The sequence below is a fragment of the Schistocerca americana genome, chromosome X (assembly GCF_021461395.2).
Source record: "Schistocerca americana isolate TAMUIC-IGC-003095 chromosome X, iqSchAmer2.1, whole genome shotgun sequence".
Taxonomy (NCBI): Eukaryota; Metazoa; Arthropoda; class Insecta; order Orthoptera; family Acrididae; genus Schistocerca; species Schistocerca americana.
The window spans coordinates 105,967,606-105,989,579 of NC_060130.1; the positions used below are offsets into that span (position 1 = coordinate 105,967,606).

The window sequence follows — 21,974 nt, forward strand, 5'->3', positions numbered from 1 at the left end:
TGTACCGTCAGACCAATATTCACCAATTATGGATTAAAGTTAAGTATTCCAGAAGCTACACACTTTTTTTACTAGACTCAACTCCTTTAACTGTTCCAGACCTCATGTCAGCCTGCGTGACCTTAAACGGGTGCCTTTCGGCTATCTCATAGTGGCTTGGCTGTCTTGCCAAGTCACAACAAGCACTATATGTCTTTTGCAAAAGTCAAAGCATGCGCAAGTGATTGAGGGAAGGGCAGATGTTGGCTGATGATGCATGGTCTGGAATGCCACAGTGCATTAGTGGTATCATTGTACTGCAGGTGGATGTCCTCATTATTTGAGACTGGTGAGTCATAGTATCAGCCATTGCTGCAGATGAAGGGTTGAGTCTTCAACCAGCAAAGGAAGCACACTGAATGGGACTCTACTGAACATGTTGACATCACTTTGAAGCCAAGTCAAAATGACAGTCTACAGTGATAGTATGCAGGGTCGCTGTAAGCAAAAATGTACTACCCCACTTTCCTCTTCCTTCGAAGCCTCCATTTCTCGGTATTCAGCATTACTAAAAGCAGTTAACAGTCAACGCATTTGCATGCACATTCTGTCATCACGTGGGTATGCACCCATGTCCCTGTAGTGGCAAGTTAGTGACCTTGGTGCTCTTATAGGGACCACACCTTCCTCCACAGGACATGAAATTACAAACCTTTTAGCAGTTTTCCTTTTCCAGCCTCCAGCTCTTTTCTTTTTGAATGCACCTTCATATTTTGTCAAGTTATTTTAAAACTTTTCCAGTGGGCTAAATACACTTAATGACATTAATTGCCATACTTTTTTGATTTTCCTGTCCCAGTTTCATATTTGAAGAATACTGTGTTTGTTTATATCCTTCATAGATTATATTAATTGTAGAGAGTCTTTAAAAGTACTAACTGTAATAAAATTGAAAAAAGTTGTTAAGAGAAGACATATTCAAGAAATGGCGTTCAGTATTTCATTCATTGTCGAACGACGTCTGCCCCTGGTAGCTGAGTGGTCAGCGCAATGGAATGTCATACCTAACGGCCCGGGTTTGATTCCTGGCTGGGTTGGAGATTTTCTCCACTCAGAGACTGGGTGTTGTGTTGTCCTTATCATCATCATTTCATCCCCATCGACCCACAAGTCGCTGAAGTGGCGTCAACTCAAAAGACTTGCACCGGGCGAATGGTCTACCCACCGGGAGGCCCTAGCCACACGGCATTTCCATTTCCATTGTCAAATGATGTTAATGTTTTTTCCTAACAGTAACTTCATAGGCAATTCACTTTCATTTGACTGAATAATACTAAAAGTTTGCCTTAACTACACACTTCAGAGCAAAATAACTGTGAAATGTTTTAATTATTGCAACCATTGTTACAAGGTGTTCATTTCACATTCATCTTTGTAATTCCATGAAATAAATTTTTGTCTTATTTGTAATTCTTTAAGAACCTGGGTGGCTTTCTTTGGGGTGGAAGATACCAGGAAAGCGAGCTTTTAACACACACACACACACACACACACACACACACACACACACACACACACGACATGCCTAAATGCACACACTCTCAGGCAACTGAAACCACACTGCCATGGCAGTTGCCTGAGACTGCAGTCGCGTGTGTGCGTTGTGTTTCCAAGCGTGCATATATATATATATATATATATATATATATATATATATATATATATATATATATGTGTGTGTGTGTGTGTGTATCGTCTATTGTTGACGAAGGCCTTACTGGCCGAAAGCTTTACTTCTGACAGTCTTTTTGTTGCGTGTATCTGTGACTCAGCATCTCCGCTATATAATCAGTTTCCTTTTCACAATATTGTTACATTGCATCCTGGATTTTCGATTGTTTGATTAATGTAAATATCTCATTTACGAATCTTGTTTCCTATATATCTGTAAAGCAGTGACATTTATTTTGTGTATCTCTTGTCCTATAATACGTCAATAAGTGTTTTGAACTAATAGCGTACGTTATGATTGAGATGTCTTCTTTATCTACTTTCAGTTCAAAATTTACAGATGCCCAACTGGATAAAATTTTTGGCAACTATTTAGTAACTGCAAAAATGAAAACTGTCAATTCAGCTCTGGGCATCTAGTGTCATGACGACATGTAGATTTCATGACACATTTTCTCTGAGCACAATATTGGATAGAGATAGTACAGTACTGCTGAAATGATTGGTGCTATAAAAGTGACTGCAAAGCTTAATATACACTTACAAAACGCAGTGTCAGTTACACCCCTGAGATAGGAATTACATAAACCAAACATCTGTGGTAGAGCAGTTATTGTCCACATACTACAAAATAGATTAATGTAGGAAAGAATCTTGAGTAGTGTAAAGGGTGTAAAATGTGCATTATTAATCAAAAAAAAGTTTAATGATATCAACAAGTAAAATTTTGATGGCTGAAGAGTCATTAATTTGAATGCAGTCTGATTCTGCCAGCTGTATGTCATCTGGTGTGTGTCCATCAGAGTACCTCAAACTGCTGCCTAATGGAAAAAACCCCCATGTGCACTCCATAAGTACTCTGCTAACTGAGTAGCTGCTTTCTTTGTATAATGAATACCTGACCTACCAAGGGGAGTCCCAGAATTCCCCAACTAATAACGCAGCTCCAGAAATCTGCAGCCAAGACTGTCACAGAGTTGATGACGCCTTTGGTCAAGACCCTCCACTCGGCTCCAAACCAACGGATCTAGATTAACTCTGGAAACAATGCTGCAAATTGTGAGCTCTGCTTACACCCCTTGCACAAGGCCAAAAGCCTTCACCACTTTTGCGAGCCACCTATATGAACTGAGGATGGCCTCAGAACCCAAGTGACAGGCATTGTTGGTGCTGACAGTGAGCCACGACTTGCAGATGACTGCACCCTGCACACATTGGCTCCCTGTGTCAAGCAATGTGAGTGTGTTAACATCAGCCAGTAATCCTGCTGTGAGCACAGATCCACCATTTGGGCACACTAGGAGGTGCCTCAACAGACCGCCTCCACTTCTCAGATGAGGCACCCCACCAGACATACCAAGTGCACATTACCTTTCTTTCTGGCCGTGAATGCCATTAACTTATGGGGCTCCATAATGCACCTAATGCTGGAGCTCCTGATAATTACTGAACTCCTGCCCCCATGTGCCAGCTCAGACCCTGCTGAAAGAGTGGTGACCCGTCCACTCACAGGGTGAATAGGTGAGGCAATACAGCTAGTCTCCACATTGGCTCCCTGTGTAAAGCAATGTGAGTGTGTTAACATCAGCCAGTAATCCTGTTGTGAGCACAGATCCACCATTTGGGTACACTAGGAGGTGTCTCAACAGCAGTGGGCAAAACAAGTGATACCTGATGTGTCCCATGTGACACACCAGATTCTCTTTCACATTTTGAAGCAGCAGTCAGAAGATAACTGACCATAGCCAAAAGCACATTCACCTGTTCACTAACTGCAGCAAGCTCCTTCAGTGTGCTCACAGCATGGACACATCCTACTCATCCTGGTATTACTAACATAAGAATTTATTATTAATGTACACAATAAAAACAATAACCCTAAGATGAAGACTTATTGGACCCCCATGTAATTGCTTCCCAATCTGTGGATGACTGATAGTTTAACTCACTGACCTCTGATATTGACACCCTTTGTTCCTCATTTTGTTTCCTGTTTGTGAGATGTGACTTGAACCATATTGCAGAACTGCCAGTAATACCATAGCACTCTCCTTGTTGGGGCATTATTAGATGTAGGCAAGTTTTGAACTACACTGTGCAGTTTTCATTTTAATGTAGATCCAATAGTTTGTATGTTGGAAATCAACACCCAGAGTATAATTAAATCAGAAATAAGATGATGTTAATCAAGATTCAAAGGTTATGAGATGCAATTCAAATTTCACCTATATGTTAACTATTGTTCAAAAATTTTTCCACAATGACATCACAATGCTGACATAACCAACTCACATTATGAAATGTAAATTATAATGATGGAGAAACCCAATACTGTCCCGTGCACAACAGTATGTGTCTGTGGCATACTATATGGCATCCTCAATTTTTCATTCTTGGTTCCCTTCTGTTCATGATCTATACAGGATGATCAGAATGAGTCTGAATAGCTAATAAGGATGTCACATGATAGGTTTGCGCTGAGAAACAATTGTTAAGAAAAACATTCAAAATGTTGCACCATTCATGATGGAGAAACCCAATACTGACCCTTGCACAACAGTATGTGTCTGTGGCATACTACATGGCATCCTCAATTTTTCATTCTTGGTTCCCTTCTGTTCATGATCTATACAGGATGATCAGAATGAGTCTGAAAAGCTGATGTTAGCCAATAAGGCTGTTTTGAGCAAAAATTCAAGCAACCTACCAGAGATGGTCACCAAACATGTTCTTTATTTGGTTTCCTAGAATTGAGCAAGAGAGTGATACAAAAATTGTACGTGGGATGATAGTAGGGATTGAACCTCAGCCAAAGACTGAGCCAGTCTTGTTTGCTATCATCTACAGTATGAGAATAGCTGACACTAATTGTATCTGGTGGGCCACTTGAATTTGGGTGCACAATGATCTGAGTCAATGCTAATTATCTCAGAAGCTGTGCAATTTATCAAATTTTTTTCTTAACAATTATTTCTCAGCACAACCCACTCTGCAATACCCTTACAAGTTTTTAGACTGTTTCTGACCATCCTGTATAAGTGATGTGCCAGTAGCAATAAGAGCCTTTTCCTCCATTTATTTATTTATTTATTTTTGTCACAGGGAGAGTCCAGCTTGGAAATACCATAAGCTAATAGCTGAACTTATTTATATCTGATTCATTGCAAAAATATACACTAATAATCATAACAATGAATATTTCCTGTCATTACAAAGAAATATAGTAATATGAGATTAATGGTCACATGATAAAGGAATCTACAAACATAATAATCGTTGGCATCCACCTGGGTTACAAGTATAAGAAATCAGCACATTGATAAGATCAATATGAAATTGAGTCCAGTCAGCTTTCTATTTAGACCTATCTGCCATACTGCCTTATATTGCCCATTAAGACTCCCTGTTTCTTTCAGGATAATATACAAAAGTGATGAAAGAAAGAGTAGCAAAATACTGATTCGACAAAAGCTAACCATGAGAATTTTTGATTATAGCCAATACCTAAACATTGTATATTTGTCTTTTTGGAATATTTATGCCACATAATGGGAATGTGATTGATATTTCATAGAAGCAGATCAACAAATATTAATGTCCCACAAAATATTTGCCTTCTTATCTGTACTTTGGAATGGAGATCTGTAGTCTGATGAATAGGTACATTGCAAGTTACTGCTCAATGAATGCTACAACTGTGCAATTTCCCTTAATGAATTAAGGCTCATATTGGATGGGTCTTTGAAAAGGACAGATTTAATTTTCTTCCCCACCCCTGCCCCATCTGAGTTGGTCATACCTTTATAGTGGTCACATTAGTGACATTATACTAAACTCTGATCATTCTGCCTCCCTTCATGGATTCTGATACTGCAGATCCCTTTTAGTATTGATAGAAATAATTTACCAGTAGAATGAGTGTTCATTCCTAAGAAGAATCTAAGATTTTTTTCAACTTACCAGTAAACCATGATACTTTAAAGAATCAAACAGCCATGCATAAAACACCCTCAAACATCTGATTAGTGTACAAATGAGTTAATGTGTTAAATATTTGACATTAATCATGAAAGTGAGAAAAAGTTTGAAATTTTGCTTAAAATTTGTTGGAAGCTGCTAAGTGCTCTCATTATGAAACACAGTATATAGAGCGGGTAACTTGCACTCCATTTTAATTAGAAGCTAGATTTTCAAGCATCTCAATGTTTATGGCATCATATCTTCTGAACTGTGTGTGTACAAGGATATAACAATTGCTGGTAGGTTCAGTGACATATGCAGATACTGTCTGCAAAGTGTGTTGCAGATGGAGTTGGTAGTAAAGTAGTAGTACATTAAAACATCATGCCTAATGCTGAAGTTTTACTCTACCATATTAAGCAAAACCTTGTTTCTCACACATCTAAATTTCTATGAGATCTTATCTCCTGAACTACATGATATAAAATGGTTCAAATGGCTCTGAGCACTATGGGACTTAACTTCTGAGGTCATCAGTCCCCTAGAACTTAGAACAACATAAACCTAACTAACCTAAGGACATCACACACATCCATGCCTGAGGCAGGATTCAAACCTGCAACCATAGTGGTTGCGCATTTCCAGACTGTAGTGCCTAGAACCGCTCGGCCACCCAGGCCGCCTACGTGACATAAAATGAAATAATTTTGCAGGTACATACAATGGTACATGCAGATACTGTTTGCAAACTGTGTCATGAATAGAATTGGTAGTAAAGAAGTAATAAATTAAGATGTCACATAAGATGCTGAAGTTTTACTGCAAAGCAAAAATATAGTAAGCGGTAAAACATTTTTCCGTTCCTCATTCTGTGGGGGTGGGGGCTGTCAGTGACAAAATGTTTTGTAAAAGTTTGAAATTATGTGTAACAGTTGTTGGAAGTCACTGAGTGCTCTCATTCTCAAATACTGGATAAATAAAGTCTGTGTATTTGCACACTGTCAGTTACACTTCCTCAAGATAAACACACAGTTTCTAACAGTAATATTTGTCTCACTGTGTCAAACAATACTCTACCTCTTAATGAGTAGATTATGAGAGCATTTTGTTATTCAACAATTACACAAAATACTGAAAATCAAATTTTTGTTGCCTCTGGGAGCCATTAGATATGCAACCTCTTAATGAGTAGATTATGAGAGCATTTTATCAGTCAACAATTACACAAAATACTGAAAATCAAATTTGTGTTGACTCTGGGAGCCATTAGATATGCAACCTTGGACTGGGTTCCATGATAGTTGCTTATTAATATAGACTGACAGAGCGAAATGTAAGGTGTTCTGAGCAATGATGTTTTCAGAGAGGACAATATGCTCAAGTGATTGAATGAAGATGAGCAATGAGAATTACTACCTGACATCACATCGACTGGCAAGAAAATATATTATCTTATAAGGTATATTATGACATCATTAACAAATAATCAAATTAATATGTTCTGGGAGAATATGCGTAGTAGAAACTACATTAATTTGATTAAAAAGTACTTTTAATGTCTAGCATATACTGTATTTTGTTCAGGCATAATTTTTACTATAGTTTTTTTAATTGTTCAGTTTGATTTCTTAATGGAGGACAGATCAGTGATAAGCTTTAAGATGAAGTAATAAGCTACAGTTACCTTGAAGTCATAAAAATGCAACTTCACTGATAGAATATTATGTAAAAAACAAATACAAGAGCAAAGGAAAAACAAATGAGCATGATATTGTTATGTGAGCATCTGAAATGAAAACTGTAACTGCCTACATATCTCACCGTTATTTGGATAAGTAACAATGGAATGACTATCTCCTCAAATATTTTAGAGAACTAGGAGGCAACTCAAAGAAGGTAGCAGGTGTACTGCTTCAGTTGTCAACTACAACTGAAATACAATCAATTATGTTATCAGCCTGACTCTTTCCTCACTGAGAAACACCATTGTCAACAGCCTGTAACAGCAGCTCTGTCATTCTCTACGGGAAATCCCAACAACAAACATTACAACTGAGTAGTTTATATTATACAGGGTGATACTTCCAAATATTTTAAAACCTCTTTAAGTGATGTAGATGATGCTGAGACAAGTAATTTAATATAAGACACACATGGTCGTAAATGTCTGGAAAAACCCCAAAAGTGTATGGCAAATGTTGAACATGGAACATCACCAGATGATGTACCTCACAGCACATGCAGTGGTGGAGCCTACTGGTTGGTCGTACCTGATCATTGAAACCTGAGTCAGGTAGTCATATTGATATGGCTAAGGGCTTATGTGCATCACTTTAGCGTGTCAGTCTTAGGGTTTGAGTCTTGTGTCTGGCAGGTAGTGTTTTTTTGCATTTCATTAGGCAATTGTGGCGATATTTACCTGTCTTGTGGTCTCCGCTGGTTAATTGCAAAGTACAGTACAACAAAAACCTACCATATTGCTTCATAATTAGATAAGTATAAGCATCTACACTGCACCATGACCAGTAAATGAGCTAGAGGCATAAAATGTGAATTAATTATTTGTCTCAGTTGCATGTACATGAGCCGGCCGGTGTGGCCATGCGGTTCTAGGCACTTCAGTTTGGAACCGCGTGACCGCTATGGTTGCAGGTTCGAATCCTGCCTCAGGCATGGATGTGTGTGATGTCCTTAGGTTAGTTAGGTTTAAGTAGTTCTAAGTTCTAGGGGACTCATGACCTCAGAAGTTAAGTCCCATAGTGCTCAGAGCCATTTGAACCATTTTTTTTTTTGCACGTACATGGCTTTGGGGTTTTTAAAAATATTAACACAAATCACTCTGTATATAATGGAAACAAATTTTAAATTACTTTAATGGTAATACAATCGAAGTCATATGAAATTACATTATATCTGGCTCCTCCCCCCCCCCCCCCCCACCCCCACCCTCTCTCTCTCTCTCTCTCTCTCTCTCTCTCTCTCATATACATAAATTAAATGGTGGTTCTGCAAATTTAAGATAAAATTGGTAAATGGTGATGATGTGATGTTCTAACATTTAATACAGCCATCATCAGTTTTTCAAAGTAGCTTCATGTGCATTTTCCTGATCATGCATGGTTTTCAATCAACACCTGGGCCCCATATTACATATTCATCAAGAAGATGATTCAAATTTGCTCTGTAATACACACCAAATATTATTTTACCCCTTCTGAGGCAATCAATGCAAATAATACCTTTTGAAATAAAAAGAAATTATAACATTTTCAGCACTCTAAATTTTTTTAGTGCAGGGCTGTCAGCTTCCATCCACTGTTTAGAGAGCTATTTTATTTACGGTATGAGGTACAGGACTCCTATCTCATTCACCATAACAAATCACCTTACAAAACTAATTAGATTATTTAAGAAAAAGAGCCAAAATTTGCTGCTAAATTTGATTTTGATCAAACTTTTTACAAATTTAGCACTTATTTTGTGCAAATATTTCTCACAGTCAAATATGCACATATAATGTACCATTCCCTTCATTATGTTATGACTAGAGCATCAGATATTTCAAACCCTTTCAATCACTGACTATCCAATATCAATTCCTGCACTTGTAAATTTTCCATAGTAATCAGTAATAACAATTCCTTTTGCACCTAGAAACATTGGCAATAACATTCCTGTGTCTGAAATTGGCTTCATCTTTGTTGGTGTGGGCCTAGTATCTTCCATCACATTTGGATGCTCTTTCATTTCTAGTAGAATTACATCTAACAAAGTAAAAATTTATTGTATTTGTTATTGCTCAGAATCTCAAAAATGCAGAACACATTTGACATGAATTGGTATGTCAGTCAGTTATTCATGTAAAATATTTCAATCTCCAATCAGCCATCACCTCTTTGTGTACTTCATGTTAGTTTCTTTGGCAGTTGCAGTTTTGGATCATCTGACACATGTATCACCTTAAAGTGAATTATAACACTCTCTAATGTCAACCACCCATTCTCAACTGCTGGTTTTTAAGGAGCTTGTTCCTTCATTTTCATCACCTACTTTGGATGAATTTTCATGAGAAAATGCCATTCAAAACATGGATTTTTTTTTAATCATTTGAGTGAAACATACAGCTCCATTACTTTAATAAATGAATAAACAAATCTATTCTCCACTTTAAGTTACCTCTTGAGTTATGTTATTACACTATGTACTGGCATGCCCAAAAATAAAATTTCATTGACATGAACACCATCAGCAAAATAGTGATTTAAATAGTACAAGTCAACTAAAGTGTGTGGTATCGATACAGTTTTACTATGGCTTAATTGTAACCAAGAATGAAGAATTTGTTGCTCTTGTGTATTAATTCACAGGCATCAAAGTGAAGATGGAGGGAAATTGGAAGTTACAGTCATTAAATCTGTTCTGTGCTACTTGTAAAAGGTCTGCTGTTCCATGTACAACATGTGCCAGAGACTGTACGAAATGTCTGACCTACAAGTTACGAGTATAATAATACTTACAACTATTTCCATATCATATATTCTAATTACAAAGCAGTTTCTATTGAAGGTATCCTTACCTTGATTGTCATTCTGCCCGTCATAACCATAATCTTCTGTATCACCTATTTCTAACTGAACTCTACTATGACTTCCTAATTCTTCATCTTTTTCTGATCTGAAACCAAAGATTTTTTAAAATCTTAATAAATACATAGCTTTACAATGCACTACAGTAATTTAAAAAATCATAACAGGAAGTAATACATAGGAGTATAATAGAATCAGAAATAAGCTCCATAAATTCGCTTCAGACTTGCTAATAGGTCCTATGATGGTGCCTCTGAACTCATTGTCTACATATAATCACAGACTCAGTTCCCCAGTCTATGACATTGCCCATTTAAATGAAAACTCATCACTTGAATTTGTTGTCCAGTACAAGTGGATTGAGCCACTGCAGAAAGGAGAACAAGTACACCAGTACGTAAGTCAAACCGAGTACTCGCAGCATTGCCACTATATAAGCAAATCTTAGGCATGTCGATTATTACACAAAGTGTTCATTTTACTTGAAGACATTGAAATATTTCAAAAACTACACACCAGATAAAAAAATTCATTATTTCAATTTGTTTGTTTCAAAGGGGGACATCCACTCATGCATGGGTGGTGAGGGACAACTTTGAAATATTCAATGGGAACCCATACTTTTTATTGCAGATTATAATTCTGTGGAAAAATCTATGAATGTTTTGTCTGAAGCATTTTCTTCATTTTGTCACAGATGGCGCTGAAATCAGAGGAATAGAAATGGGTAATTTACGACATGCTACTCAATGGACCTCGAATAGCCAATGCTACATGGGAATACACCTCCATGCTGTAGGGTAGGACTGGCCAGTATTTCATAACTTCTAATTGGAAACCCCGTTCACAATGTTGTATTCGTCCAACATATCGAACAGGGGACTATTCAATGCACCACTATGGCCATGTATTGAACTACAATGTATCATAACAGGCAGTACAATGCAACCAGAGCTCATGCATCAAGCAGATATAGAACAGATAGCAGCTCTAACCATTACCATATTTGCAGTATTTATTGCCTGCACATCTACCTATCATTTGGAGAAAAGATGTGCAAGTGGATGATGAATATTGCAACCACAGAAGCAAAATTTGAAATGATCCTGATTTACAGAGACTGTAGCAGAAATGTTGAGGCTGCTGTTACCATCTATACTGATCATTTTTGGGAGAACGCTCACTCTCATTTGTTATTTTACAAGGTTGTGAATGCCTTTATGTCTTATGGCAGTGTGCAGACTGGGAAAAGGAAATGAAGCAAACATGCTACAGGAGAAGCTAATGGAATTGCTGTACTAGCAGCAGTGCACCACACCTCATGGAAAAGAACCTGGCAGTTACACCATGATTCTGTCATGTCTGTGGGTAGTACTGTCACAATAACTGTGTCATCATAAGTATCATCCATACCATGTGTTGCTGCATCACCAACTTCATGGTCCTGATCTCTACAGCCAGATAGTGTTTTGTGAATGGGCATGTCAAGAAATGCAAATGACCCTCACATTATTTACCAAGGTACTATTTTCCAATAAGTCTACATTCACATACCATAGTAACATTAATCAGCATAACATGCATTACTGGAGTGCAGTGAATCCCCACTGGTTATGGCAAACTAACCATCAATGTCCTTGGTCAGTTAATGTATGGTGTGGCATCATGGGGAACAAACTCATCCATCCACATTTTATCAACATCACATTGAATGGTTGCAAATATTAAACATTTTTGGAACAGGAACTATTGGTATTAGTGCAGGATGTTGCCCTGGACATTCAACAACATATATGGTTTCAGCATGATGGCTGCCCTGTGCATTATACACACATCAAAAAAAGTTTTGCATCACCTCAGTTCCGAGAGTACTGGAACCTGTACAGAAAATTGGAATAGAGATCAACATCATCATCATTTCCGCCCTTTTTATTGCTCATGAAAACCACACATTGCATGTTATACCACCATGCAGTGAGACCATCAGAAATGGTGGTCCAGATTGCTGTACACACCGATACCTCTAATACCCAGTAGCATGTCCTCTTTCATTGATGCAAGCCTATATTCATCATGGTATACTATCCACAAGCTCATCATACCACTGTTGGTCCAGATTGTCCCACTCCTCAACGGCGATTCAGCATAGATCCCTCAGAGTGATTGGTGGGTTACATCGTCCATAAACAGCCCTTTTCAATCTATCCCAGGCATGTTTGACAGGGTTCATGTCTGGAGAACATGCTGGCCACTCTAGTCGAGTGATGTTGTTATCCTGAAGAAAGTCATTCACAAGATGTGCGTGATAGGGGTACAAATTGACATCCATGAAGAAGAATGCCTCGCCAATATGCTGACGATATGGTTGCACTATCAGTTGGAGGATGGCATTCACGTATCGTACAGCCGTTACAGCACCTTCCATGACCACCAGCGGCATACGTCGAGCCCACATAATGCCACCCCAAAACAGCGGAGAACCTCCACCTTGCTGCACTTGCTGGACAATGTGTCAAGTCACTCAGCCAGACTGGACTGCCTCCCACAATTTTTTGGTTGAAGGCATATGCAACACTCATCGGTGAAGAGAACATGATGCCAATCCTGAGAGGTCCATCAACATGTTGTTGGAGCCATCTGTACTATGCTGCATGGTGTTGTGGTTGTAAAGATGGACGTCACCATGAATATTGGGAGTGAAGTTGCGCATCATGCAGCCTATTGCGCACAGTTGGAGTTGTAACACGATGTCCTGCAGCTGCACGAAAAGCGTTATTCAACATGATGGCATTGTTGTCCGGTAGCGGTCATCCACTACAGTAGTAGCCCTTGGGCGGCCTGAGCGAGGCACGTCACAACAGTTCTTGTCTCTCTATATCTTCTCCATGTCTGAACAACAATGCTTTGGTTCACTTTGAGACACCTGGACACTTCCCTTGTTGAGAGCCCTTGCTGCAGATATGATCAAACTGCAGCATTGACCATCTAGGCATGGTTGAATTACAGACAATACGAGCTGTGTACCTCCTTTCTGGTGGAATGACTGGAACTGATCGGCTGTCGGATCCCCTCCGTCTAATACACCCTGCTCATACATGGTTGTTTACATCTTTGGGCGGGTTTAGTGACATCTCTGAACAGTCAAAGGGACTGTGTCTGTGATACAATATCCACAGTCAACGTATATCTTCAGGAGTTCCGGGAACTGGGGTGATGCAAAACGTTTTTTTGACATGTGTACAATTGAAGCACGTGAGGTATTGAAATGTGTTTACACTGGTTGGTGGATTGGCAGATGTGGCGCTATTAATTGGCCCACAAGGTCACCTAGTTTGATATCACCAGATTTCTTTCTGTGGGGATATTTAAAAGATAAGGTGTACCAGCAAGTGCCAACAGGCTATGAAGATATGGTTGATCACATCAGAAATGCCTGTTCTGACATTCCCACAGATATTCTTCTGTCCTCTGTACAGTCATTTGAAAACTGGATTACTAAGTGTACTGAAGTTGGCCGTATGATGTTTGAACACTTACTCTAATTGGGAAAGTAGAGTAGCATTTGCCTCGAGCCACTGCCACAGTGGTGCATCGGGTAGATCCCTGTTCAATATGTCAGTTAAATACAATATTGTGAATGGGGTTTCCAATTAGAAATTATGAAGTACTAGCCTGTCCTACCCTTGCAGGATGGAGGTGCAATCCCAAAAACCATTGGATATTCAACGGCCACTGAGCAGCATGTCATAAATTATGATTGTGTACCCATTTCTATTCCTCCGATTACAGTGCAACCTGTGGTAAAACAAAGAAAATGCTTCACATAAAATGTATCCAGATTCTGGCATAGAATCATAGTGTGCAACAAAAAAATGGGGGTTGCCATTGAAGATTTCAAAGTTGCCCCCCACTGCCTATGCATGGGATGGGGTAGGGTGTCGAGTGTGGTAATCACTGGATGTCCCCCTCTAAGACAAAGAAATTGGAATTATAACTTTCTTTGATCTGATGTGTAATTTTCAAAATATTTCAATGTGTTCAATTAAAATGAACGCGTGTGTGTGTGTGTGTGTGTGTGTGTGTGTGTGTGTGTAAGGGGAAGGGGGGGGGGGGGGGGCGCACACGTGCACGCATGCGCTTGTGTCGTATAACGGATTTTACCATAAGAGCATGCAAAAATTTAACAGGACATAGAGGACGCTCCACTGAACGATTTCAGGTAGGGAACCTGGGGACAGAGAAGCCAGCTTAATGAGATAATGGGAATAAAATCACATAACTGTATATTTTTTATTTACGTTACTTACAGCTAACTGCAAAGACCATTACTGACACAGTGAACATACCATTTGAACTGTATATTACAAAATGTGCTGAACTGATGGCTATCAACCTCAATGCAAGCATGACATCAGTGAACAAGATTCTGATGCATCCTGACAAATATCCCTGGTGTGTTTTGAGTCACATCACAGGCAGCTACAATTCTGCCAACTAATTCCATCTGCGTATCCACTGGGATCCCATTCACAAGTGACTTTAGACATGCCCATGGAGTACTACCTCCCCTTCCAATCCAGCGACCAGGAAATACAGCACTGAAATTGTTGCTGACATCCACACTAAAGTGAAGCAGTGGACCATCATGTTGAATCCACATCCTCTCACTAACAGCCAAGTGTACATTCTCCAACAACATGAACCTTTGCATGAACCTCAAGTACACATCGCCATTTAGATGGCCAGGTAGAAAGGTATGGCACAATGAGAATGTCACCTACAGTGCCAGCCCAGATATTCACAGCAAAATGTACTTGATGGTGTGACTCAACTACAGCATGAGACTTTTCCTCATCCTACGCATAGCTATTCCTTCTATGTGAAATACCATCACGATCAGATGAGGCCCCATCAGTAAATAGCATGATTTGGAGAAAATCTGGTTGATCAATTGATCATTGGAGCAACTACTGACACAATGTGATCCTTGGTTCAAAGTGTCACACGTATTGCATGGAATTTTTGGGGGTGATGTGGGTGTAATTGTTGTTCGTCAAGTACTGGCCACATACTAGTGCATACAGTGCCCATTTTTAGTACTTGTAGTGGGGTCCACTGCAACACATTCCAGCACCACCTCTTCAAAATCAGGTGGGCAAGTGGTCCTCATGTTGCCAGGTACCTGTTTCTTATTTCCAATGAACCAGTCTCCTGCATTCATCAATCAAGAGAAATAAACACTTGTCATGACGGATGATGCCTGTTAGTAAATTGTTCCCTGTATAGCCTATCAGCAGAGAGAGCATTCAACATATTTCCCCATACACAAAGTGCATGTCAGTGATTTCTGCAAAGCTATACTGGTACTTCCCCACCATATTTTAGTGTACGTGTCTGAATAACATTGAGTAATGAATACATCTGTCATTGATTCGTAGCACATTCTGCCATGAGTCAATGTAAATACAATGCAATAGAGCCACCTTATGGACAAGTAAAGTAAACAAAACATGCGTCATGACTTCCTAGTAATCAGACTCATTGTCCCTATTTCCTTGCAGGAAATAAAGAATGTATATATGAATAAACAGCACAGTATGCATAAACTTGTACGCATGTTAGTTGTAAATAAGGTGAAAAATAGTAATGCTAGACAAAGCGGTACACAAGTTTACTTCCATATCTCCTTAAGCTGGCTTGTTTGACCCCAGGTACTCTACCTCAGAATTGTTCAGTGAAGCATTCTCTATGTCCTGTTACATTTTTGCACTCTCTTTATGTATGTCTATGGATAAAACCATTTTGAAGACTGCTGTAAATTTATTTTAATTTTTAATCTCTATATAAAGAATGTCCAATAATTATGATGACACAAACACACACTTTAAACACATTATTAAGTCTGTGATGGCAGTACAAGAGAACAGGACATGACAATGAAGGGTATTCTCCAAATTGTGGTTAATTACTAAAATAAAGCTGCATGCATTTTAGTTACAGTAACATAAGAGTGAAGTCGCTCTGTATCCCGTTTTTGTTCGCTGGAGCACATATGTTTTCTGATAGTGGAGGTGGAATAAACAAGAATGCAACCATTTTGATTGCACGGAATGAACTTTGTACATTTTTCATCCACGGCACGGTCTAAAGCAAGGAACTCTTTCCATACATCACTCTTTCCCTCATGGAACATGTTGCAATTGTACACAATGTAGCAAAATTTTGGTTTAGACCCTCCACAAATCCCACAAAACTCTCACTATTAGAGACTGTCTGAATCTGACAGTCAGTCATTTTCACCCTATCAGTGCTGCTCAATAACAGAAAGATCATACACTAAACATCAGTATTAAGTCATGATTAGCCTTGACTTCCTACATGCTTCAGGAAGAGGGAATGATTCAACAAGTAAGAAGCAACTGCAGTGCTACCATTCCAGACTCATCAAACTTGCAGAATTGTAATGAAAAGGAAGGTAATCAGTATAAGACTTACATAACAGTAATGTTTCTAATGTCTGCAAACCTCAACAATTAGGCTCATAATTGCCGTATTTCTGATCTCTAGAATACACAAATGAAGGTCACTGTTATGAAAATAAAGAGGTACAACAGATTTTGCCATAAAATTTCCATTTCTTCTTTAGAACTGAGCTCTATATATTTTTATCTAACATGGCATACATGTTCTTTCAAACAAAGAGGACAAATTAGTACATGTTTTATATTAGAACATGTATGCTGTTTACCCTATAATAGACAGATACTGAGGAGATATGTGGGGTCTAGGAGCACATGAGAAAAACAAAACAAAAACAGAGCCACAAAAGTGGGGCTGCAAAGAGGAAGACGTAGGTGGGGCCGCAAAGAGGAAGACAAAGGCGGGCTGCAAAGAGGAAGATGGGGGGTGCAAAGAGGGTGAGGGGTGTGAAGAGGATGGCGGGTGGGGTGGGGGAGGGGGGGTTGGGGGGGTGGGGGGGGGGCATGAGGGAACAAAAAGGAATGATGGTTGTCCACTAGAAGCATGGTGTGGGCACTGGAAACTGATCTTCTGAACTCTAGTCAAATTCACTTGTGGGACCTCTGTGTGCCTGCAGAAAATTTCTGTAGTTTTACTGAATGTATTCCTGAAGTAGCGAGATACTTGGGGATATGGAGTGTACATACTGCAGGAATCTACCAGTGCCAGGTCTCTCTCCATACACTGCAAGGAATCAACAGATACAGCAATTTCCTAACACAGGTTATTTTTTTATTTATCATGTGCTTCAAACAGATGTGATGTTCAGGTTTAGAGATGCAAATAATCAGATATTCTTACTGAGTGTGTATTTAGCAGATTTAAACTAATTGTTTAGCATGGCATCTTCAGACAGTCCATAAGTAAAAATTATCAATATACCATTTAGCATGGCATTTCAGTGATTATACAAACATTCTTTCTAGAATAAGGAAACAATGGCGGCAGCAGAAGCAACAGCGGAAGTTGTAGTGGTAGAAGAAGAGGAAGACAAAGAAGGGGGAAAATCAACAGTAACTAATATATAAATTAAATAGTGAATATGAACAAAATTCAGAACAGGTGATATTAATTAAAGTATAGGAAAATTAAGACTTTGTGCACAAAGGTCTATAAATAAATTAAGAATCTGTAGATATAAGACTACTAGCAAACCCAGTAATGCTTTGCTGATGCTAAATATGTATATCCAAATGTGATGCATGTGAACAGGATTTCAACAATATTAAGGCCAAACACCGTGAATTACCAGACTTTGAACATGGAACAGTAGTTGGAGCTAGACACATAGGATATTCCATTTCAGAAATTGTTAGGGAGTTCAGTGTTCTGAGATCCACAGTATCACGAGTGTGTTAAGAATACCAAACTTCAGGCAATACCTCTCATCGCAGACAATGAAGTGGCTGACGACCTTCACTTAACAACCAAGAGCAGCAGCACATGTGCAGAGTTTTCAGTGCTAACAGGCAATCAACACTGTGTTAAATAACTACAGAAATCCATGTGGAATGTACCACAAATGTATCTGTTACATGAGTGTGGTGAAATTTGGCATTAATGGGCAATGGTAGCAGATGACCAATGTGAGTGCCTTTTCTAATAGCATTATATGGCCTGCAGCACCTCTCCTGGGCTTGTGGCCATATTGGTTGGATCCTAGATGACTGGAAAATGTGGCCTGGTAAGATGAGTCCTGATTTCAGTTGGTAAGAGCTGATGGTAGGGTTTGAGTGTGGCACAGACCCCATGAAGCCATGCACCCAAGTTGTCAACAAGGCACTATGCAAGCTGTTTGTGGCTCCAAAACAGTGTGCGCTGTGTTTACATATAATAAACTGGGTCCTCTGGTCCTACCAAACAAATCACTGGTAATTTTTGGCTACTTGGAGACCGTTTGCAGCCATTCATGGATGCAATGTTCCCGAACAATGATGGAATTTTTATGGCTGACAATGCACCATGTCACTGGGCCACAATTGTTCACAATTGGTTTGAAGAGCATTCTGGACAATTTGAGACAACGATTTGGCCACCCAGGTTGAGAGATCAATTCATGCACAAAATTCTGCACCAACAACACTTTCACAATTATGGATGGCTACATAGGCAGCATGTCCAAATATTACTGTAGTGGACTTCCAACGACTTGTTGGGTCCATGCCATGTTGACTTGCTGCACCATGCCAGGCCAAATGAGGTCAGACATAATATTAGCAGGTATCCCATCACTTTTGTCATGTTAGTGTAGCAATATAGGTATAGATTAAGAAACTATGAAGTTATCATAAAGTGCATACCCAACTAGATCAGAATCTCACCATATTTAATAACAAAAAGAAACATGAATACACATTTTACATCTCATAGTTGTAAAATTACAGTTTCACTTTCAGTACATAAAAACGGAGCTCCAAATGGCCTTCCTGCACATGAGCTGCATCTTTGTATAATGCTCCATTGTCATCATAACTGTATAGATGTGGTGAAGACTAATGCAAAATACCGTTGGCAGCATTAAAACATGCAGCAGTATACAAATGGCACTATACTGAATGTATGAGAGAAGGAAATGAATGAGACATCGTAGTATGTTTATGGACCTGAAGTCAGTTTTTCAAACCAACTGAAGGATGTATAAGAGGCATAACAACACATTCATGGACATGGAGCCACCAGCAGTGTCTATGCATGTGCAGTGATAGTACAGAGAGATGGAAAGGCGTAATGTAAAGCTATTTTTCCTTCATACAAATTATTCCTAAGAAGAGCATTTCTTCATCTGTTCTAATACAAATGTTTTTAGAAGAAACAAAAGTTTAATTTTCTTCAAAATATTATTACATAAAATTAAAACTGAAAGTCTGAGAAGAGATGATTTTCTTATGATTAACTCAGTCACTTGTGAAATATTTAAACACTGTATGTGCTGTCCTGAAGTCTGTAACTTGCAAGTACAGCAGAGTCCCGCTAATCCGAACTGCGGTAATCTGAACATTTGGTTAATCTGAACATCAGAAATGTTAGTCTAAGTATGGAAAACTGTGCGGTAAACTGCTGTACATAGACACTATTTTAATTTACACAGTTCAGCAAACATGTATTAGAAAAATTGGGATGAAAACATTGGGTTTAAGTAATGCATAAAAATCAAAGAAAAGCTGTCAAACTTACTAAAATACAGCGGACATTTTATCTCTCCTTTTTGGATGACAAAAACTCAATCATTGTTTTCTGGCGTAATGAAGACAGTCTGTTATATGACACATAGTTGCGCCATCACCTCATAAACATCAAATCAGCAGGTGTAGCAATGGACTGTTGTTCCAAATAACATAGCATGAGGTGAAGGGCTTCTGCTGCGTCATTGTGTGGCACCAGCTCTCCTTTGCCGCTTTTAGGCTCATTGTCACTTCCGTCATAGCAGTCCACTTCTTCCTGGTGTTGAGTCACAGCAGCAACTAATTCAGTGTCAGTAAGGTTCTCAACACATGCCCCACCGGCTGCCATCCACTCATCTACATCTTCTTCACTAGCTACTTCACATACAGGGATTGTCTGTATCATTTATAGTACATTTTCCTCTTCATTTTCAACTAGGTTGTCCTGAAATTCAAGAGATGTCCACAGTTTTCTCCATGATTTTCTCAGCGTATTTTCTGAAATATTCTGCCATGCCTCAGTGGCCCAATAAACAACATCCTTCACATTGGTCTTTTTTATTTTGTCCAGTAAAGGAATGTTATCATCTTGGATCAGCATTCTTAAAAATGTTTTCTGTAAATCAGTTCTAATGTTTGCAGTATGCCCTGGTCCACTGGCTGTAGAAGTGGTGTAACATTTGGCGGCAATAACTTTGCCACAATTTCACCATCACATAATTCCTCAGTGCTGGGGTGAGATGGTGCATTATAAAATGGTTCAAATTGCTCTGAGCACTATGGGACTTAACATCTGAGGTCATCAGTCCCCTAGAACTTAGAACTACTTAAACCTAACTAACCTAAGGACATCACACACATCCATGCCTGAGGCAAGATTCGAACCTGGGACCATAGCGGCCGCACGGTTCCAGACTGAAGCACCTAGAACCGCTCGGCCTCACCGGCTGGCGGCATGTTATCAATCAAAAGGATTGCATGGGGAGACAAATGAGTTTCCTTAGAAAACTGTCAAACAGAGGGAACAACCTGGATATGAAACCATTCTTTGAACATCTTACCATCCCTCCTTGCTTTTTTCTGGTTGTGATAATAAACAGGCAGAGACTTCATGTTGCAGTTTTTAAATGCTCTGGGACTAACAAATTTGCCAATCAGAATTAAAGGCAGCTTGTGATTACCAGCAGTGTTGTTGCATGCTAATAAAGTCACATGATCTTTGCACATTTTAAGGTCAGGAACATAGTCTTCTGCTTTTGATGCTAGGCTTTTTGTTGGCAATGCCCTAAAATTAAGGCCAGTCTCGTCAGCGTTATAAATTTGTTGGGGAGAAAAGTTTCCCTCTCTTATCATTTTTTCAAACTCACCCAAGTATTCCTTTGTTGTATCACAGTCAGAAGAAAGCTTCTCTCCAGTAATTGTTAGCTGACGGACTCCTTCACTTTTTTGAATCTGTCCAACCAACCCGTACTCGCACTAAAAGACTCATCACCATTCATTAACTTGTTCAGGTAAACAGCTTTCTCCTGAACCATTGCTCCACTCAAAGGAGTGAGTTCCCCTTTCTCTTTCCTGTGTAAACCAAAGGAAAAGAGCTTCATCTACTTTATCGCACTTAGACTGTTTCAAAGGCTGCCGAATTTCATGTGTTTTTCCTGGCAACATTGCACAGGACTGTTCACACTTCACTCGGTTCTTCTTCCAATGGCAAATGGTTGCTTTACCAACACCCAGTTCTGTTGCTTGTTTAGATACATTCTCATCATTGTCTATCCACTTCAAAGCATTCAGTTTTTCTTTGAGAGTTAAGATTGTATGTTTCCGTTTACTCATGATGAAAAAAAAGTACACCACTACACCTGAACGAATACAATAAAACTGTTACGCATGCCAGCGATCGATAACTAACATAATCAAGCACTTTGCCAGCCACTGGCAGTGCACTGACCTCAGACACTACAAAGGTCTCAACAATGCACAACAACAACAAGGGAGAGTAAGCCATTGTTCCCCTGCTTGTTCCCATTTGTTACCATGG

General features: G+C 39.2%; 1 protein-coding gene across 4 annotated transcripts in view; it reads right to left on the minus strand.

Annotated features, from left to right (window-relative positions):
- Positions 1-21,974, minus strand: part of LOC124555453 (muscle calcium channel subunit alpha-1-like) — a 566,027-nt gene that overhangs the window by 280,707 nt on the left and 263,346 nt on the right. For all 4 annotated transcript variants that reach the window (XM_047129373.1, XM_047129372.1, XM_047129371.1 and 1 more), the window contains exon 17: positions 10,247-10,344. In XM_047129373.1, the coding sequence (XP_046985329.1) occupies positions 10,247-10,344 (98 nt within the window). The remainder of the gene's footprint in view (positions 1-10,246; positions 10,345-21,974) is intronic.